The 19,331-nt window shown below is 40.9% G+C and overlaps 1 protein-coding gene across 8 annotated transcripts in view; it reads left to right on the forward strand.

Moving 5' to 3' along the window:
- LOC129099352 (ankyrin repeat and SAM domain-containing protein 1A-like) overlaps nt 1-16,421 on the forward strand; it is a 63,586-nt gene extending 47,165 nt beyond the window's left edge. For 7 of the 8 annotated variants that reach the window (XM_054608557.1, XM_054608558.1, XM_054608559.1 and 4 more), the window contains 10 exons: nt 6,606-6,704; nt 7,262-7,408; nt 7,865-7,972; nt 8,152-8,322; nt 8,416-8,553; nt 8,650-8,721; nt 8,842-8,928; nt 9,357-9,494; nt 10,741-10,923; nt 13,485-16,421. In XM_054608557.1, the coding sequence (XP_054464532.1) occupies nt 6,606-6,704; nt 7,262-7,408; nt 7,865-7,972; nt 8,152-8,322; nt 8,416-8,553; nt 8,650-8,721; nt 8,842-8,928; nt 9,357-9,494; nt 10,741-10,923; nt 13,485-13,601 (1,260 nt within the window). In that variant the 3' untranslated portion in view covers nt 13,602-16,421. The remainder of the gene's footprint in view (nt 1-6,605; nt 6,705-7,261; nt 7,409-7,864; nt 7,973-8,151; nt 8,323-8,415; nt 8,554-8,649; nt 8,722-8,841; nt 8,929-9,356; nt 9,495-10,740; nt 10,924-13,484) is intronic. The other variant, XM_054608560.1, reaches the window with a different exon arrangement.
- The last annotated feature ends 2,910 nt before the right edge of the window (nt 16,422-19,331 follow it).

A 19,331-nucleotide genomic window follows, 5' to 3' on the forward strand; every position in this document is an offset into this window, starting at 1 on the left:
TCCATCAGGTCTATCATACATCATACATGTGTTTTCTGGTTTTCATCACATCTAAACGCCACACTTGATTTCACTGATCATGTGAATGCACACGCAGGCAGACAGCAGGTATCAGACATTTATTCTATGTCCAGCCCAGATGTGCTTACAAGACCCCACCACTTCATACAAGCCAGATCCAGAGTTCTGCATGTCATGTATAAACCATAGATAAAAAATCCATCTTTCCTTCTTTTTTAGTAACTTGAGACAAAGTAAACTAACTCAAACATATGAAAATAAACCATCACCTGCACGCCAGAATCCTTTTGTTAAACCATATCATGAAAATGATCTCCGTTTGTACAATACAAAAGGAACAATCTTAATAAATATAGGAAAGATAAGATGATATATAAGGTCACAAATGTCTATTTCTGATGCACCAATAGGAAGACGTCCTGCACATTACACAGCAATTCCAGTATTCAACTCTATACTGAATAAGTTTTACAAAATGTGCAAATGAGTGTTTTATACCTGCAAATTAACACTCATACACTCAGGAGGTAGCTGGCAATGTAATTTTAGTTCACAAGACGCATTGTCTAACAAAGCATTTTTAACCGTAGCACTCCGTATGTTACCCACTGATTCAGTCACATAGTGTCAGCCTACGCAATCTTGATCTCATGATCTGACACATTTACCCCCCACATTTACTCTCTGTTTACCTGGAAAGATAAAGTGTTTGCCCGAGGTGAAACCTGTGTTCAAATCCTATATTCCCAAAGACAACAGAATTATTAAACTCAGGGCAGCTAACTCAAAAATCATGACGACAACAGTCACAAGCTAAACCAAAAAATAGAATACATTAGAGTACAGCACCGTGGTGGTGCTTAACTTCATGCAGCCTAATATGAGCCAGTGATTCCAATAGTGACAAAGTTACTGGTGTTTCCATTACTTTGTCCTCCACCTATATATTACTGTTTGGTTTTCCCTTGTTTGGAATTAATTTATGCCCCTGACAACACTGCAGTCCTTGTTTATGCTCTGCTAAATGAAGGTCAGTGTTGATCGTTGTTTTTTGTTAATTACGGTGTGTTAATTAGACTTGTAATTATTGTAAATTAGGACTTCTTGGTCTCCAGAGAGCAAACAAAGTTTTACTGTTATGGTTAGCATTTTACAGCTAGAAGCTTTACTTGGATGAATACAAAAATAAATGTGAATGTTTTTCCCTTTTGACATTATCCTCCAGCTGTAGGACTCTGCATACAATATTCACTGATACTTGAAGGAACAATATTTAAATTACCTTACGTAACCTGAGAGTAAAGCATTTCTCCATGTACAGTATCTGCCTGTCTCCTTTGCACCCGGTGTCATCAACACCCATGTTTAATTCTGTGCTGAAGCCTTTTGAAGTTACTCCTCAGGTTTAATCTTCCTTCTGTCTTTTAGTCCCTCACATTCACACCGCCCTCAGCTCTGAGAACTTTTATTTCAAAGAGGAGAGCTGGCAATTTTACTATCTTTAAACACAGCTTTCAGACCACCTGGCTTTCTGAAATCGCTAGAGGATTTAGAATAAAGGCTCTAGGCTTTATACAGCGTGTCCTTCTCTCAGTAAATGTTGACCTTTTTTAAGAACCACAAATTGATCTCATTTAGAAATGTGAATTACCCTCTGAGTCACTTTGTCTTTGCTAAACTTTTACTGTGTTAAAAGTGCCTTTGTGCATTAGAGTGGAAAGAACAGGAACAGGTTTCTCTGTTGGCACGGTTACCAGGCTGATTTTTTTTTTTACTTGTCTATTTTTATTAGAAGGCTTGAGGCACAGATTTATGGAGTCCCAAAATGTTCAACATGAAATTAATAAATGAGGCACTAGGACATTATTGCATTAATAAATTATGTTAAATATATATATGAACCAATAAGTTAAGAAAACTTTGTTAATGGAGAACAATGGAGTTCTTTTTTATTTCATCCTATTTTGTATTAATTTTCAATCAACTAAACTCCAATTATACTGTTATTATGAAAATAGGAGTCATAACATAACACGAGGTAGACTTTGAATTATTTTTTAAATGATCATATCACAATGTATTGCTTCATTTATCTAAATGTGCTTTATTCATTCATGCGCTTATTTGTTGGTACTTAAATTTCTTATTGATTTATATAATATGGAACACTTTGGGGCTCAATGCAGACTGACACCAATAGATCTGCATTTGTATGAAACAAATCCATTCTGGTCATTACCAAACTGATCCAGTGTTTTAGCTCTAAGTAACACATAAACTCATACATACACTTATTACATATATTACAGATATACATCATTTCTGCCCAGTCATTGCCGACTAAAACCTTACGATACAAAGTCAGGAAGTTGAATTCATGTTCAGGCAGACATAATTGTATTTTGTATTCACACTGCCAGACTCCCTTCTTTGAATCTTCCCACTAGTATGAAGCTGGGTTGAAAAGCAGTGGTTGAGAATCGGCTTGTCCGCTGTGCAGTGAGATCACTAATTAAACCGTGTTTACTCTGCCAGTCAGACCGCTGTGATCTCTGTCTATCCTGCAGGATCGCTCCAGAAGTGGATCGATAACAGCAGTGATTGTGTTGTGTTCAAGCACCGAAGCGAAGACGAGCCTCCTCTGAAACCAATTAGATGCTTTTTATCGACTCGTGGTGCAAATTCGGCGATGAAACAAGCTCTGCACGTCCCAACCCGCGGTGGTACCGACGAGCAGTGCTTGTTGAGACGAATCAGCTCATTTTTCTCTCTTCTGGTGTCCGTGTCGTCAGCTGTGACAGGGTCAGCCAGCAGGGAGCTCAGAGTTAGTTTACATTCAAGGCAACGGTGGCGCCGATACACTTCTGCAGGGAATTCACTTTGTTTGAAGCAAGCATTCGTGGAGACGCCTTGAGAAGAATGAATTAAATTTACCTTTCAAGTTAATGGACATGACTACCAGAAACAAAAACTTCTTTAGAAAGCGCTTGGTTTAAATCTAAAAGTTACACAATGGTGAGAGACATCAGAAGATGCAACTTCTGTTTGTACTTCTGTGCTGCATCAGCTCATTTCAACCGGGTCTCCTCCATTCTTTCTGTCCTCATTGTTGTGTTCTTCCATTGAATAAATGCCAAACGGTTTTATCGGACAGAGTCAATGCCACCGAAGCCTGCAGACAAATTGGAAATGCGGTAATGGCTTCATGCATTAGCGGCTCAATTGGGAATGGATTAATTGATTTTGCTGTTGGGGGTAATGGTGGTGATGAATTGTTTCCCGTTCGAAAAACATTTGTGCAGGAATTAGACGAGAGTACGCCGTTCATTTCTTCGGAAAAACTCGGCCTGCGTGTTTCTTATGACAGCCTGTTTAAGGACGACAAACTATGACTTTAGTGCTGCTGGTGAGCCGTCCTTTAGACGGACAGGATGAGTGATCCGTGCCCTGCAGCCCCCGGCCTGAATTCAGAGTGCTTTTAAACCGGAGGGACCGCTGTGTGGCTGCTCTCTGGAATAGACCGAGGAGAGAGCTGCATTTTAATGAGAGGAGAGGGGGAAAGAAGAGATGGATGGGCGGCACAGCAAAACCAACTCGCTTACATTACTCCACATCTATTATTTCCCACAAGTTGTGCTGATGTCAGCGTACACCGGCTGAGATAAAGTGGAACCACATTAGTCAGAATTTTCCCCACGGAGTTGTCGCCGCACCACGTCTTCTCAACTCACACTGTTTGTGTTTTCAAAGTCTCTGTGTGTGGATAAATGGCTGATCAAGATAAAGAAGAGGTGAATTTTAATATTTATGTTGTGGTAGTCTTATTCTGCAAACTTTATAAGACGAGACGATCCTTTTCAAGTATCTTACACCTCATGATGATTCAAATTCAGAGAGTCTTTGCATTCAGTAGGGTTTAGTTCAGGAAGCAAAATGTGGATTGAATCCTTTTTTTTTGTCCGGCCAACAGTCCAAAACCAAATGATATATTTAGTTTACTTCCATGTAAGACAATGAAAAACGGCAAATTCTCACATTCTAGAAGCTGACACTAGATAACGTTTGACATTTTTTCTTGAAAAGATGCTAATAGAAAAATAGTTGCAGGTGTGTTGTCAAACAAGTAGTGGATTTATGGACTCATAGTTTCAGGCCTTGTGTGGATCGAAATCCTACAAATCGGCTTAACTTTCAACACTGAATAGTCCAGCTATGTTTGTTAGGGCTGCAACTAAAGATTAATTTGTCAATTAATATTTTATTGATGAAACGCTTATTTGTTTGGTCTATAAAATGTACAAGGATTATTTCACTTAACCCAAGGTGACGTCTTCAAACATTTTTTTTTAATGACCAACAGTCCAAAACCCCAAAAACTGTAGTATCCAAAGATACAACAAAAAAAAAAGAAAATGCCATCAGTTTTGCTTGACTAAAGCCTTAAACAGTAAATCAAATATTGGTGATTGATTGTGAATCGACTAGTTGATTAATGAATGAACTAATCATTTCAGCACAATGTCAGTCTACCAAACGGCCCTTTTTCACGTTGAGTTCTAATAACATAATTGTCCACATAAAACATTTTGACAAGCTTTTAATATCTGCAGTGATAAAACGCCTATTATTTAAACGTGTTCCCTCCTGTGCTTACCTCAGTGATGGATATCATAAACTGCTTCTTTAGAACACTTTGGGTGCAATAAAGCAGAACATGAGAATCATCATAGCTGCACTAAAACACTTCTACTTTACAGCAGAAAGTGCAGAAACAAGCCGAGAGGAATCGGAGCAGAGACTGTACATTCAGTCTATTAGAGCTGTATTTCCTCCACAGAGCCGTTTATCAGTTAATCTCCAGTGGGACAGTAATGCAATGATCCATGCAACGTGAAAGCACCATTATCCATCCAGCTCCACGGATAGTTCCTCAGCTGGAGAGGCAGCGATCGGCGTGTTGCTGCTCACAGATAATGGGCTTTAAGATGTCAGTTTAGTGCGAGGCATAAAGAAAAGCAAAAGAGATGCGTCATGATGTCTGGTGCTCAGTATGAGCTCTGACTGTAAATAGGGCCGCATTTCACCAAATATGAACAACAGAATGTCCGATGAGAGCTTGTGCACTCGTGTTGCTCTTAACTGTTCATTAAATCTTTCTTTCTAACTGTTTTCTTTCTCTCTGTCTTACTTTCCTACTGTCTGTCTGTCTTTTGTTTCTGTCTGTCTGTATTCCTACTGTCTGTCTGTCTGTTTGTTGTCTGTCTGTCTTCTGTCTATCTGTCTGTCTTTCGTTTCTGTTTGTCTGTTTTCCTACTGACTTTCTTTCTCTCTGTCTGACTTTCCTACTGTCTCTCTCTCTGTTTTCTTCTCTTTTTGTTTGTCTGTCCGTCTTTCTTTATCTTTGTCTTTCTGTCTTTTCTGTTTTACTTTCTGTCTGTCTGACTGTTTTATATCTTTCTGTCTTTCTTCCAAACAAATAGCCCGATGCAAACTCTAAACCACACTGCACATATCACATGCTTCCAGTCTGCACTGTGAATGCTCCATAATTGTTATGCATATCAATGGCTTACTCCGCTTAATCACAATTAACATTGTGATTGTACAAGCTGCATTACACAGATTACTCTAAAGTTTCTCCCCTCGCTGACAGGCTCCCTCCTCCCCTCTCCTCCCCCCTCCTCACCTTTCCACCCCTTGTTTGCATCTACAGCGTTTGCATGAAAAACAGGCTGTCAGGTTTGACCTACAAACGGCTTCTATCCTGTTACTGCTGCTGTGTGTTTGTGTGTGTTTGTGTGTGTGTGTTTGTGTGTGTGTGTATGCAGATGTGAGCACCATAGGATTAACTTCAGGTTCAAATTGAAGTGTCCGACATTTTCACTGTCGCAAATTGTTCCTGCTCCAATGAAGCGTCATCGTTATGCTTTAACAAATGAGATTCAGCTGCTGACCTTCGTAGTAACGCAGTCAACTAGATGGACTTGGAGCTCTGACTGACTACTTACTGGTCAGGATGTTTTTGGGGGATTTCCCCCCTGCATCCATCACTTAGTCAACTCTCGATGCTCAGGCATTCTTCCCCTCCATCTCAAATCGCTGACCGTTCTGTAGCTCTGACTTTGATTTATCGCTCCTTTTCTCCGTTATCCGTTACCTGCCACACGGTCCCGAAGGCGATACAGTGAATAACCAAAGACGGGTGTGACCATCATTCTCACACACACACACACACACACACACACACAATACTGTCGACCCCTTCACCCACACGCTCACATCTCATTTAAGGGGATTATTGACGTGGCCCCCTTTCTACAGGCAGTAGGTTGGGTCCCAGGGAGGAATTTGAAGATATCACTCAGGAGTAATTGGGCTTTTTTTTCTGCAATAGTTGCATTACTTGTGATCAATACTTACCCTGCAGCATTGGCTCTCCTCGAGAAGGGATTTGCCATGTCTGTGTTTTAGATTTGAGCTTAGTGTATATATCGATTTTTTCCAATGACTTTTAACATTATGTTGCAGAATTATTTGATTTAACCATAATCTTGTGTCTTTTTTTTATTTTCTTTATTCTATAGGGGAATAATGTCATGGAGGACCAGGACTTGAGAGAGATTGGGATCGTGGACCCGAGCCACAGAAAGAAGATCCTGCATGCAGCACGCTCGTTACCCAAGGTGACAAATCATTGATTAGTTCTTGATCAAAAGGTGCTAATCACCCCTTAATACCAAGACAGCAGTGAATTGGTGGAAGGTAGCATTTACCCAAGAACTGTGCTTACGTGCAATTTTGAGACACTTTATTTAGGTATTTTCATACTTTTATTCATAAGGAAATATTGTATTTGTTACTCCATTATATTTATCTAACAGATAACGTTACTGGTGACTATATGATGAGCTTATAGACCAAGCAACCATGAAATAATCAACCAATTGTTTCTTGCCCTCTTTTGCATTACTTCAAATCATTGTGTAGTTGGGTTCATGTGTCAAATTTTATATTAATATTAATTGTTAACAGTTTTACGAAAAAGTGATTTCCCCTCTAAACTTCTCAGGTTGTTTCATTTAAATAACTGTATTTGTTCTTTGAGGCTCACACAAAAACTATAAGAGAAAAGTCCACAATAGGAGTATAATATATAATGATCTACATTATGATATATGTATATCTCAGTACATTTGTCCCGAAGCCAAGCATCAGTGTGTGATGGAGTCCTCTCCTACAGGTGAAAGCTCTGGGCTGTGACGGCAGCAGCTCCCTCTCCTCTTGGCTGGAGAACCTGGGCCTGCACGAGTACTTGCACAACTTCCTGACCAGCGGCTACCGAACTCTGGACTGTGTGAAAAACCTGTGGGAGCTGGAGATTGTCAACGTGAGTCACTGAGACGTACACGGACCATGAGGCGTACCGGAGGGTGAAATTAGTTTTTAACAAGTGGTAAAGAAAAACTCCAACTCTGCAGGGGGATACACAGCAGAACTTTGGTGGTAGAAATCAGGGAAGTAGTTTCCAGTGCTTTAATTGGTTACATTTTTAAATTTAGGGAAATAAAACCAATAAGTTGATATCTCACCTTTTGAGAGACAGAACTCAGTCACTTGTTTGGACACCTGCTCCTTCCAAAAACCCAAAGATGCTTTAGTGGGACTTATTCTAAAATAAGACATTCAGGGCCTCATTTAGAGGCCTACAGTCTGAAGCATAAGCTGTTATGACATGTTAAGTAGCAGTGTTTAATGTTTCTTGGTATGCCTCCAACTTCCCAGCACATCTGCTTCCTCTTATGTGCTCCACATGTTCACTAGATCATTTCCTCTTTTCTTCCAGGTGCTAAAGATCTCCCTACTTGGTCACAGGAAACGCATCATTGCTTCCTTAGCAGAGCGGCCCTACGAGGAACCTCCAGTCAAGCCTCCTCGTTTGTCTCAGATCAGGGTGAGTACCTACAGACGGATTTACCAACCGCCTCCTAAAGGATTAATGATAGTTTGTTGGATTTCTTTTCTCTCAAGCTTGGTTTGTTTTGAGTTTTTTTTTTTTTTGTGAAAGCTAAACAAGGACTACTGTTAAGTTCACGGTTGGACAACTAACCGTGTCCGACTTTGTCTCTCCAGTGCCAAGACCTGCCTGGATCCCAGACCTCGTCCCCCCTCAGTCAGATGGAGTCCTACACCGGACGCTCAATGGACCCTCTGCTGCCAGTAGGCGAGCCAGGGAGGAAAAAAGTGCCAGATAATGACTACGACGTGACCCAAAGATATCGCAGTGAACAGCACAGATCACATGTACGTTTGGGTCCCTGCAGCAGTACATTGTATCCTCCACTAGTGATTATAGTGGGCCTCTGCCAGACTTAAAATAATACTTCTCTTTTCTAGGAACGGTATGAAGAGCGGCATCGAGAGCCCCGTCTCACCCTGCGGCCGCCAAGTCTGGCAGCGCCGTACGCCCCGGTCCAGAACTGGCACCATCAACCGGAGAAACTCATCTTTGAATCCTGCGCCTACGAAGCCAGTGTACGTCCACGCCTTTTCTCCCTCACACTGTATGTGACGCAGTTGTCTTTGAACACACACACACCAACACTTTCTCTCTCACCTTCTCCCTTGCAGTACCTCGGTTCCATGCTTATTAAGGATCTACGGGGCACCGAGTCAACGCAGGACGCCTGTGCCAAAATGAGGGTATGCTGCAAGTTTCCTCTCCAATCTCAGGGGGAAAAAAACAGGACATAATACATATAGTATCAGTGAATGGTAACACACCTTAATGTCCTCTCTGCCTGTGTCCATTTCTCCTTACAGAGGTCGACAGAACAAATGAGAAAAGTCCCCACCATCGTCCTCTCCATCACCTACAAGGGTGTGAAGTTCATCGATGCAGCCAATAAGGTTAGCTAGCACATGCACGCGCTGCCATGATGGCAAATAACAGTATGTTTTCTTTGATTGTATTTTGAAAGTGTTAACAGTCAAACATCAAGCGGCTTCCTTTCTGTCATCGTAAATGTCATGCCTGCAAGTTTGTGTCAGATTGGTTCATGTTTGACAGACAGCAGGTCTGCACAGACTGACATTTATTTGACATTCAAAAAAACAAAAGAGACACTGGAAGGTTGCCGTTGCCCTGCAATGACTCCAACAAGATTTAAGCCCAAATGTCTCCTCTTTACTGGCTGTCTCTTATCGTTTTTATACATCATATTTTTTCACTTTATCACTTGGCGCATTAAAGTTATGTGTGACGCATGTTGATATTCTGTTCTATTATTCATAGCCTGTATAGACTGAGTCTTACTCTGCCTCTCTTCTCGGTGCAGAACATCATCGCAGAGCACGAGATCCGTAACATTTCGTGTGCAGCCCAGGACCCGGAGGACTTGTGCACGTTCGCCTACATCACCAAGGACCTGCAGACCAGCCACCACTACTGCCATGTGTTCAGCACAGTCGACGTGGTAAGGACGCTCCCACTGTCCCGCCAACTTATTCCCACATACGCTTAAAGTAGTAGAAGGAGAATTGAGAGTGTTGAAAACTTTCCTCCCCCGCTAAATTTGAATTCCTCCGACATCATCTTCCCGTTCTCACACCGAGGAGATCTGACAGCCTGTGTCATCAACACCGTTATCACTAGACTGCCCTATCTCCTCAAGGTGTCACGCTCATTGCCTCCTGGTAGACACACAGTGCTACTCTGGGCCGTGATAGCTAGCCCTCCATTACCTCCTCTGCCTCATAATGCAGCCGGTGGTCGTTCCCGACTAAAGTCAGCCTAACAATGCTCAGTTTCCTCTGCGTGAGACAAGGGGCTGCCCCATAGCAACAAAGGCCACAACAGCCGTAAGATGCGATCAGTTATTTTAAATTGTATTGACCATAGTGCCGCTATCGCACCAGACATCATCCTCACCACACACGGAGGGAACACGGAGCTCATCACGTCCGTCTTGCAAAGAAAGCAAGAAGCATGTCAGAATCAGAATCGGCTTTATTTGCCAAGCATGCGTACGCATTCAAGGAATCTGACTTCGTTTTTTCCGTCGCCATTAGCGTACATACATAGAAATAGACAAATAAAACAGAAAACAAGGACATCAAAGTAGGATAAGGGAGGCATAAACATTTAACTTCTATATACAAGTATAAATAGATATATAAAAGTATGTATATGAACATAAAAACGCAACAACAATGAAATGGGAGTAATAGAGCAGAATGGAGGTGCTATTGCAGTATGACTGATTAATTGTTCATCAGAGTGACGGCCAGAGGAAAGAAGCTGTTCTGGTGATCAGGGCTTTAAGTCGACAGACGGCGTACTGGTCTCAGGCCTGATTCTTCACAGAAGGATATGCAGATGTTCTGTTTTCTAATCATATGACTGCTTTTTCGACTTCCCAAGGCATGCGGTGTGGAGCCCGAATCCTCTTGTCTTTATGCTGAGGTGCTTGTTTATATTTAGAAAGCCGTTGGGGTGTGACAATAGACTGCAGCTTTAATACTAAGCTGCAGTGAATGTATCCTGTTCAGGTACAGAGGGGAGCCGCGCTCATGAGATTACTGCCACTTCTTGTTATGCAATGTTGTTTTGAAGAAGTTTGTGAGGAAACAAAACTTAGTTAAAGCTCTGTGTTGTTCTCTGAGCTGTCCAACGTACTTAAAAGAGCCGCCTGCTCTTCCTCTTTCTCCCTCTCTGTGTAGAATCTGACCTATGAGATTATCCTGACCCTTGGCCAGGCGTTTGAGGTGGCCTATCAGCTGGCTCTGCAGGCCCAGAGGACCAAACAGCACCAGAACATCCCACTGGGCTCCGGTTCAGAGGTGATTGAGACCAAGTCCAGCCGACCTGTGCCCAAACCACGAGGCAGCGTGCGGAAGTCGGGGGTGAGTTGGACATCGAACATGCTGGAGCACAAGACACTATACTGTATGAACATTGTATGGAAGAGTTTACTGGCCTATTTTACTAGAGGAACAAGTATAAGTTGTGTGTTTCCCTGACCCTGAAAGCCACTTTTCCTGTTCATTTATATGCTCTGTGTAGCTCACATGGTGGGGTAGTGGGAGGAGAGGGTGCAGTTGTCTGTTGGGGGGGGGGCCACACTGTCAGACTTTGAAAACCCCTGACCTCGTTCAAAAGGGCCAAAATTCAATATCCACCATTTGAAAAAACTGCTATATGGAATTTCTTCTTGCGTGAAAACTGAAGCAGGAAGAGGTCAGAACTCCAGGAAGAGGTCAGAACTCCAGCAGCACTTGCGGTATTAAAGTATAAAGAAAAAACTTTACAGTAAGCTGCAAAAGTTGTTGGAGTTTTGACTTTATCAGACTTCATTTCCTTCTCCATGCACCGTTAAAAGTAGGTTAAATTTGTGCCGGAAACATCGTTCCAGCCTCAAAACTACATTAGACAAAGTCTCAGAACATTTGTATCTGCAGCTTTTCACGTCGTTATGATGACACTGTGAGGATGGTTTTTTTTCTGGCCATTAGCATTAAACCATTAAGAAGTGAACGTGTGCTGACTATAAATGAGGTAACTACACCTCAGGGAGCGGTCGCACGTCTCCGGCTGCTGCTTAATGAACTGAACACAATCATTTTAAGAATGTGCTGTTTACTGTCACTCCTTCTGTGTTTCCCCTCACCTTTTGTGTTTCAATGTTTACCTTTTCGACCTTTATTTAAGCCCACGGTTACACACACACACACACACACACACACACACACACACACACACACACACACACACACACACACACACACACACACACACACACACACACACCTGTAGTCTGCCCTGTATAAGATCAGACGGCTCTTGTCTCATGCTTCTCAAATCTATGTCAATTTCTCTCCCTTTTTTTTTCTCTCTCAACCCCTCCTCCTGTCTGTGCTCACTTGTGCTATTTTCCTTTCTTCCTCTTCGTCTCTCTCTCTCTCTCTCTCTCTCTCTCTCTCTCTCTCTCCGTGTCTTCCTCTCTTCTCTCCTCCTGGCGGTGTTCATCTCTCCCAGGACTCTCCTCCTCTCGACAGTCGTTGCTGTTACTGTTACACCTGCACCACGCATCGTCCCTCCTTCCTACCGCTGCACTCTGCCAGCCCTGCTGCCCAGGTGCTGCTTTTGCATCCCCATCTCCATCCGCTCACTTTTTCCTCCTTTCGCTGCCTTCCTGTTTTTGTGTTTTCCTCTCACTGCCTTAAAAATCCCCACAATCCTCCATGTGTGTCTGTAACCCATTTTTGTCGTTTTGAATTTATTTGGCTGTCGTTGTTTGTTTAACTGTAGTTTGTAGAAAAATACATGAGCTACACTTTCCTATCCTAAGCCACATGTGGACTGATGCTTTGAATATTACTCTTTACTCAGGCGCCCCCTAGTGACAGTCTGATAGCAACACACGCTTACGTTCACAGAGAGCCACTGAATGGGCGACAAAGACATAAAAGTACTGTTACTTTACTGATGTTTTGTTTAAGAACAAGTCAACGCACTTGTAGAAATGTAGAGGTGTAAAGTAGGCCCTTTAAAAATACACTTTGAGTGTAATGGCAATAGAGATGTGTGCATTAACACAAAGTGTAACTAAGTCTATAGAATCTGAGAGTAAACAAAGTAACTGGGATAGATTTTGAGGCTGTGATTCCGTCCGACTGTTATAGACAAAACTTGGATTTTAAAAGAGTTAAGGGGAGACACTACAGGTGAAAAGTGTGAAACTTCCCCAGTTGATAACTTGCATTAAGACATATTTTTTTGTATTAGACGTTTTTCGAAAAAGGTTATGTTGTAATACGCAAATGAGGCATTATCTTATTAAATATATGCCAATTTGCAATTTACAGAAATATCAACTTAGGATAAAGTTATATTCAAAATGATTTGATAATTTTGTTTACATGTTAGAGTCAAAGGTTTTTCCAGAGGGAATATTGGATATCTCTTTATCACTCTATCAACCAGTAAATACTGTCAACAGCCATTAAAAAAAAAAAGAATTGCCATGTTTTCAGGAAGAAAGTGTTGAATAAATCAGGCTATGAATGATATGTGAGAAAACCCCTAATTAAAAACCTTCAGAATATATATAGGAATGAAACTGGAAAGTTTGGTGAATCAAACAAAGTGTCTAACTGAAGATGCAAAAATTTCTGATTTTTCGGTAAAAAAAATAAAATTTTGTTTTAAATAGAAACCATGAAACTTTCCCAGTTGATTATCTGCGTTTAGACACTTTGTTTGAATACGCAAAGGATCTATTATGTAATATTAGCTTTTGGTGAAATCAGGAGAAATCTATCAAGTCTTAAATGTAGATTTTAGAGGCGAAATAGTCCAAAATCTCCAAATTGACCCGTGCATGAGAAAAACAATGTTTAGTGTTTAATAACTTCCACAGATGTTTAGAGGCAGAGAGTTTGATTCCCTCTGTTTGTGTTCGCAGGGCGACATCGTGGAGCAGGAGGGGGATTCTCAGTCCGGGGGCAGCGCCACGTGGCTCGTGGACCCCAAGGAGTCCAAGCGCACTATCAGCACTAAGTACGAGACCACCATATTCTGAGTGGAGCCCTCTTTCTTCTGACCTCTGGGCCTGGTCTCCATCCCCCTCCCTCCCCCTCTCCCTCCCTCCCTCTGTGTGCCTTTCACTGTGACTGACTCACCCCTCTTCCGGCCGGACCTCTGCCCTCCTCCGTCTCCCTTCAGCCGTCACTCGTGTCCCCAGTCTGACAACGACACAGTCTGCGAGTGCTTTGCTCCTTCCTTGTGCTAAACCACCACCACCTCCACCACCACCACCTCCACCACCTCTGCACTTTTTATTCATTATTAGTGCAACCCCTTCAGCTTTATCAACCCTCTTCACACGTCCAGCTTGCCACTCACCTTTACTGTTATTCTCCCCTCTATTAATCTTCTATACTTCCTGAACTCTGTGTACAATGCTTCCTTCTTTCTTTTTTTCCTCCCCTGTCAACATCCCGCTATTGACTCTTGTTGATAAGCTCTTTCTTTTCTTGGTGCTTTTCCTGCTCTGTTAGGCGACGGCCACTCTGAGACTTTTCACTCTGATATTTCAACTCCTGACTCCTCCTCCTGAGAAAGTGCTGAGAAAATCTGATTTACCACAACCAAGAGTGAACCCACTGCACACATCCAGTACCTGGACACGGACATGTTTCCTGAGGAAACTGACAAACTGGTTCTTTGAATCCAATGCGTCGGTTGGACTAAAGCCGACTGTTTCTGTTCAGTGGAGTTTGTGGTGTTATTGAGGTTTCACTGGATTTATTGAGGGGGTTTTTCTCACTGTCAGCTTGTAGCCAAAGGAGGCTGAGATCATAGCACTGTGATAAGTTCCTTTTTGTAGCTAATAAAGTAAGCATTTAGGGGGATTTCTAGAGAGGGTAAAAAGAGGAACAGAATAGGGCATAAAGGCTGATACGGACCTGAATGTTAGCAGTCCTTGCTGCTCCAGAAAATAGACAGACCCTACTGTCTTAAGACTGACATGCCCTCCTCTGTCTATCTTCTTCTGGAGGGAACTAACTATAACTAAGCACTTTTACCAAATCCCCTAAGTGTGTAAGAGAATAAGTGCATCTTCCTCTGTCCTGTCTTTTTTTTTTTCACAACAAATGCCTTCTATGTTCATCCTGTCAGCATTGCCTTTTGTTTTGCCAATCACCACCAGGTTAATATTTGACAGCTGCAAGTTAAAAGAGTTAATCATTATAAGGGGGGGGGGGTTCTCTGTCAACATCACACTGTTTGTGTCCATTAGTTCTGTGTGTTATTTTTTTACTTTATTTAACCTCACTGCTTTGTGTGCGTGTGTCTATGTCCCTTCCCTTTTTTTTATAGCTGAACACTGTGGCCACTCCCAGCCAGTAAGAAAGGACAGGAATGAGCCCTGTTGCATGATGGGAGGGTTTGTTTTGTTGGAAAAGTGACCCGCTTCCCATGCGGCAGAATCGCATCAACAGTTGGATCAAGCTCACCAGAGTAACGGGCGAGCCGGGAGACAAACAGACGTAAAGTTTCAGATCATCAGATCACCTGACCTCAGTGACATCATCACCCCCCCACACGCACGCACGCACACGCACACACACACACACACACACACACACACACACACACACACACACACACACACACACACACACACACACACACACACACGATATTTGTCCCAGAGTCAGATGTGTTTGTGGAGCTTTATGCATTTCCTGAGGAATGAATCGTTGCCTCATATCACCTGGTTTACAATGTCACATAAAGGGGAAGTGGCTAGGATGAGGAACTTCATTATTTTTGTTTGTTTATAATACAAAGGTACAAACTGTCCGACAGAGACCTCACACTGTAGGTACACAGTCCTTCCTGGATTTTTTTTGTCCTGTTTCCACACATTGTAGCGTCTCTTCATGGCCATCAGCTCGTCATCCACAACATATAACTGTGATAAACAATGTAAGCTTGCACGGGGAGGAACTCTTTAACCAAACTCAAAGGGCAGAGGAACTGACACTACAAAGACTGTTTTAAAATGATATAACGGGGGTGGCTTTTATTTGATCTGAAATGTTTTTTTCTGTATGTTTTGATTGTTTTATTGGACAATAATGTGTCCTAATGCTGGAACTGGATCAGGTGTGGTTCGCTGCAGATTCCTTCTCTCCTTCCATGATTAATCACCAAACCTGCCATGCAGGCTGGTACGACTTTAGATTTAAGCTGCAGAACAGAACAATAGGGCACAGCATGTTTCTCCTAGCTAACTCCCAGTATGTTGACTGTTAATGGTACTTTATGGTCAGCCAATGTGTTTATGGGTTCATAGTCTGGTCGTTTTGATTTACCTGTTGTATATGTGGTACGTTGTCAGGCCAGTATACGATAACTCTATGGTACACTGTCTTCAGCTGGCCCGTGTCGGCACCTTTCGGCCATCGGCCTGGTCCCGTTCTGCTTTTGCACATTGTTGAGGATCAGGAGAGATATTTCGGGACTAATCTGATGACAAACAATGATGAGAATGATATTGTACATGAATCTAGCTGTCTGTATTTTCATACTTGAATGATTTTTGCTTTTATAGATATCTATATATATATATGTATATGTATGTATGTACGTATGTAATTTTTGACGTTTGTCAAAAGAGAGAAAAGGACTATGTCTTATAAAGTTAAACATATCGTGAATAAAAATACCCTGTGATTAAAAAAAAAAAAAAAAAAAAAAAAAAAAAAAAAAAAAGGCTGAGAAAATATTAACTCAGAAGAGGGACCTCACTTCGAAAAAAAGATTGTAAATAATCTTGGGCTTCCAGTCTTTTTTATGATTATTTTTCATAATTGTACAACTAATAAATGGCGCAATTAGAAATGCTGACTCTTGACTCTTTCTTTGTCCATTAGCGCATGTGTTAGTGTGAACCAACTGAAACTTTTCCCGTGTGCAAAGAGTACGCAACTGGTCGCATCTAGAGCCAGTGTTTGGTTTGTCTGCTCTGGGCTACTGTAGAAACATGGCGACCGGCTCCATAAAGAGGAACCCCATCTCTATGTAGACATAAACCGCTCATTTTAAGTTAACAAAACAACTTATTTTCAGGTGAATATACACCAAAGAAACATTTAATAATATTGAATTCCATTTCTGACAATATGTCCCCTATAATGCTATACACTGTCCCTGTTGTCATCAAACTTTTTGCATTCTTTTGTCCAATTCTTCTGCACTTATCACAGCTCAATACTGTCAATGTTTAGTCTCCACCCTCCACGTCCATTTCATAAACCTTTCTCTGCTGAAGGATGGACAAAAACAGCTTAAAGCCAGTTCAGCTGTAACTAAGTGCATGGGATTAAAGCACAAAGGTCCAGGCACACAAGCTGACAGTAATGTATCATTAAAGCTTTTCCTGTTAGTCCAAACAGCAGGTAGATTAAAACTGCAGTGACAAACAAATGGCATTTTAATAGGACAAGCACGTTTCTACAGTTTATTTCTTCTTTGTATTTAAATTCACTTTCCAGCTATACAAGATTAACTCTATCTTAAAGTCAAGGGTTTTTCTTTGCCCTCTCGACTCAATTTATCCTAATGTAGATCCTTTAATACTGTTGTGACTTTAAAATTGAAGTCTGAAACTTTATGCTCAAAATGTTTTGTGTCCTTGTTTATTTTTATAAGCTCAGATTCGTTCAAATATGAATATGGGACATTTGTCAGATTGCCCAAGCTCCAGGTTGTGCATTGAAATAAAAAAATGTTTTTAATCTCTGTCTGACGGGAAATTAGTCAACAGAAGACGATTACTACAGCTTTAATTCAAATGCCAAATGCTGTGAAATATTTCAACAATAATGACTTATTTAACTGTTGCCTCAAAAATAATTCTTTAGTATCTGAATGTATAAATAAATGTTAAAATAAAATATATATTCTTTTTTTATTTATTATTTGAATAGTTCCCTCGTGTTGTCTCATTCTAGAGAACCAAACTTCATCTTTCAGATATATTTTTCGATTGAATCTAAATCCTAAAGCTAGATTTGGAATCACGTAGTTAACAAAATAGGTAAGTAAATCATTGTGGTATTTGTAGTTTGTGGTTTTGTTCCCTTATTTTGTTCAAAATCCAAAAACTATCTGTGACACCTTTTGTTTTGGAAAACAGGAAGCTCTTATTAAACTAGTAAAACTGGAAAGACTTCCCTTAGAATCGTTTTGACATTACCTTTCTTCATCACCTACACCAAATCTGCATCATATCTTTGAACAATAATAGTGCTGGTATGTAAAGTAATGTACTATTGTAATGTCGCGCCATTGGCCAACGCGAGAACATCAACAGAACAAGAGATGATGATTTCTGGGGCAGATATGAATATGAATTTGCATGTCTGCTCATTTCCATAGATGTGCGACAGACGTCACAGATGTATGCTGCTGTTCCTGGAAAACAGAGCGACTTGTCACATGCTCATTGTGAGGCGGACATTTGCAGACAGGCGTGCTTTGTTCACAAACTCAACAAACATGCACAAACTGACACAAACTCTTCACAGCATGCAGTCAGTCAACAATGAGAATAGCTGGTAAAACAAACAATGTGGTATTTGGTTTTTTTAGGATACACACAGGACACCATTTTATGGTGTTCCTTTATAGTAAGGCGCTAATGTATTAACATGTAATTTACAAATATGAACTATACGCTTTATAGATTTGTTATGAGCCATTATTAAAAACAGTTTTAGGATTATTAAGTTGTGGAAATTCCTCTGGCTGGTGCTCATCCTTTCTGTTTGATGATAACGCAGTTATAAATTTAATCAATTCCTAAAAAATAGACATTGCTTCTTGCTCTAAATAAGCTATTAATCTGTTATAATACATGTTACTTATAAAGGGTATTCCATCAACACAGCAATAGTTAATATTGATACTAATAATACAGTCCATTGGAGGGGTCTCCCTGATTAGTCCAATTAAAAACCTTAAAAGTCAAAATGAGAGTAATTCTGGAAGGACAATAACACCAGTCCATCACTGGTCTGGACTAAAATATCTCAACAACTATTGGATGGATTGCAATGACATCTGCTATGGAGATTCAAGGTCCCAAGAGGATGAACTCTAAAGACTTTGGTGATCTGCTAACGTTTTCTGTAGCAGCACCATCAAGTCAAAGTGTTCAGTTATTCTGTGAAATATCTCAACATCTAGGTGATGGATTGACACCACATTTTGTACAGACAGCCATTGTTTCAAGATTATGTATTCTACAGACTCTGGTGACCCTGACGTTTACACTAACGCTACTTTAACGTTGAAATATATATATATTTTTTTTTAAATATCTCGATAAATATTGGATGGGTTACTGAGATTTGGTACGCACATTCATGTTCTGGTTAAGATGTGAATAGTCATGATTTGATTGATCCCTTAACTTTTCTTTGAGTGACGTCATCAGGTCAAAATCTTTTCCTATACTTTGGTTTATGAAAAAATATGTGCAAAACTTATGACATTATACCTGCTTAACATGCTAGCATTGTCATTGTGAGCATGTAAGCATATGGATATTAATATTAAGCTTAAAGCACCACGTCTTGTTGACAGGAAAGGTAAATAAATAAGTTCACTTTCAAAATGCAAACAAATGTAAAAGCCTCTTTTTTTTTATAGGCTATATTTTCAGTATTGGTTTGTTGTTTTATTCAATCTGTTTTGTGTTTACTTGGCTGCTGTTGTTCCATTGGCTGCTCCATGG

The sequence above is a fragment of the Anoplopoma fimbria genome, chromosome 12 (assembly GCF_027596085.1).
Source record: "Anoplopoma fimbria isolate UVic2021 breed Golden Eagle Sablefish chromosome 12, Afim_UVic_2022, whole genome shotgun sequence".
NCBI lineage: Eukaryota > Metazoa > Chordata > Actinopteri > Perciformes > Anoplopomatidae > Anoplopoma > Anoplopoma fimbria.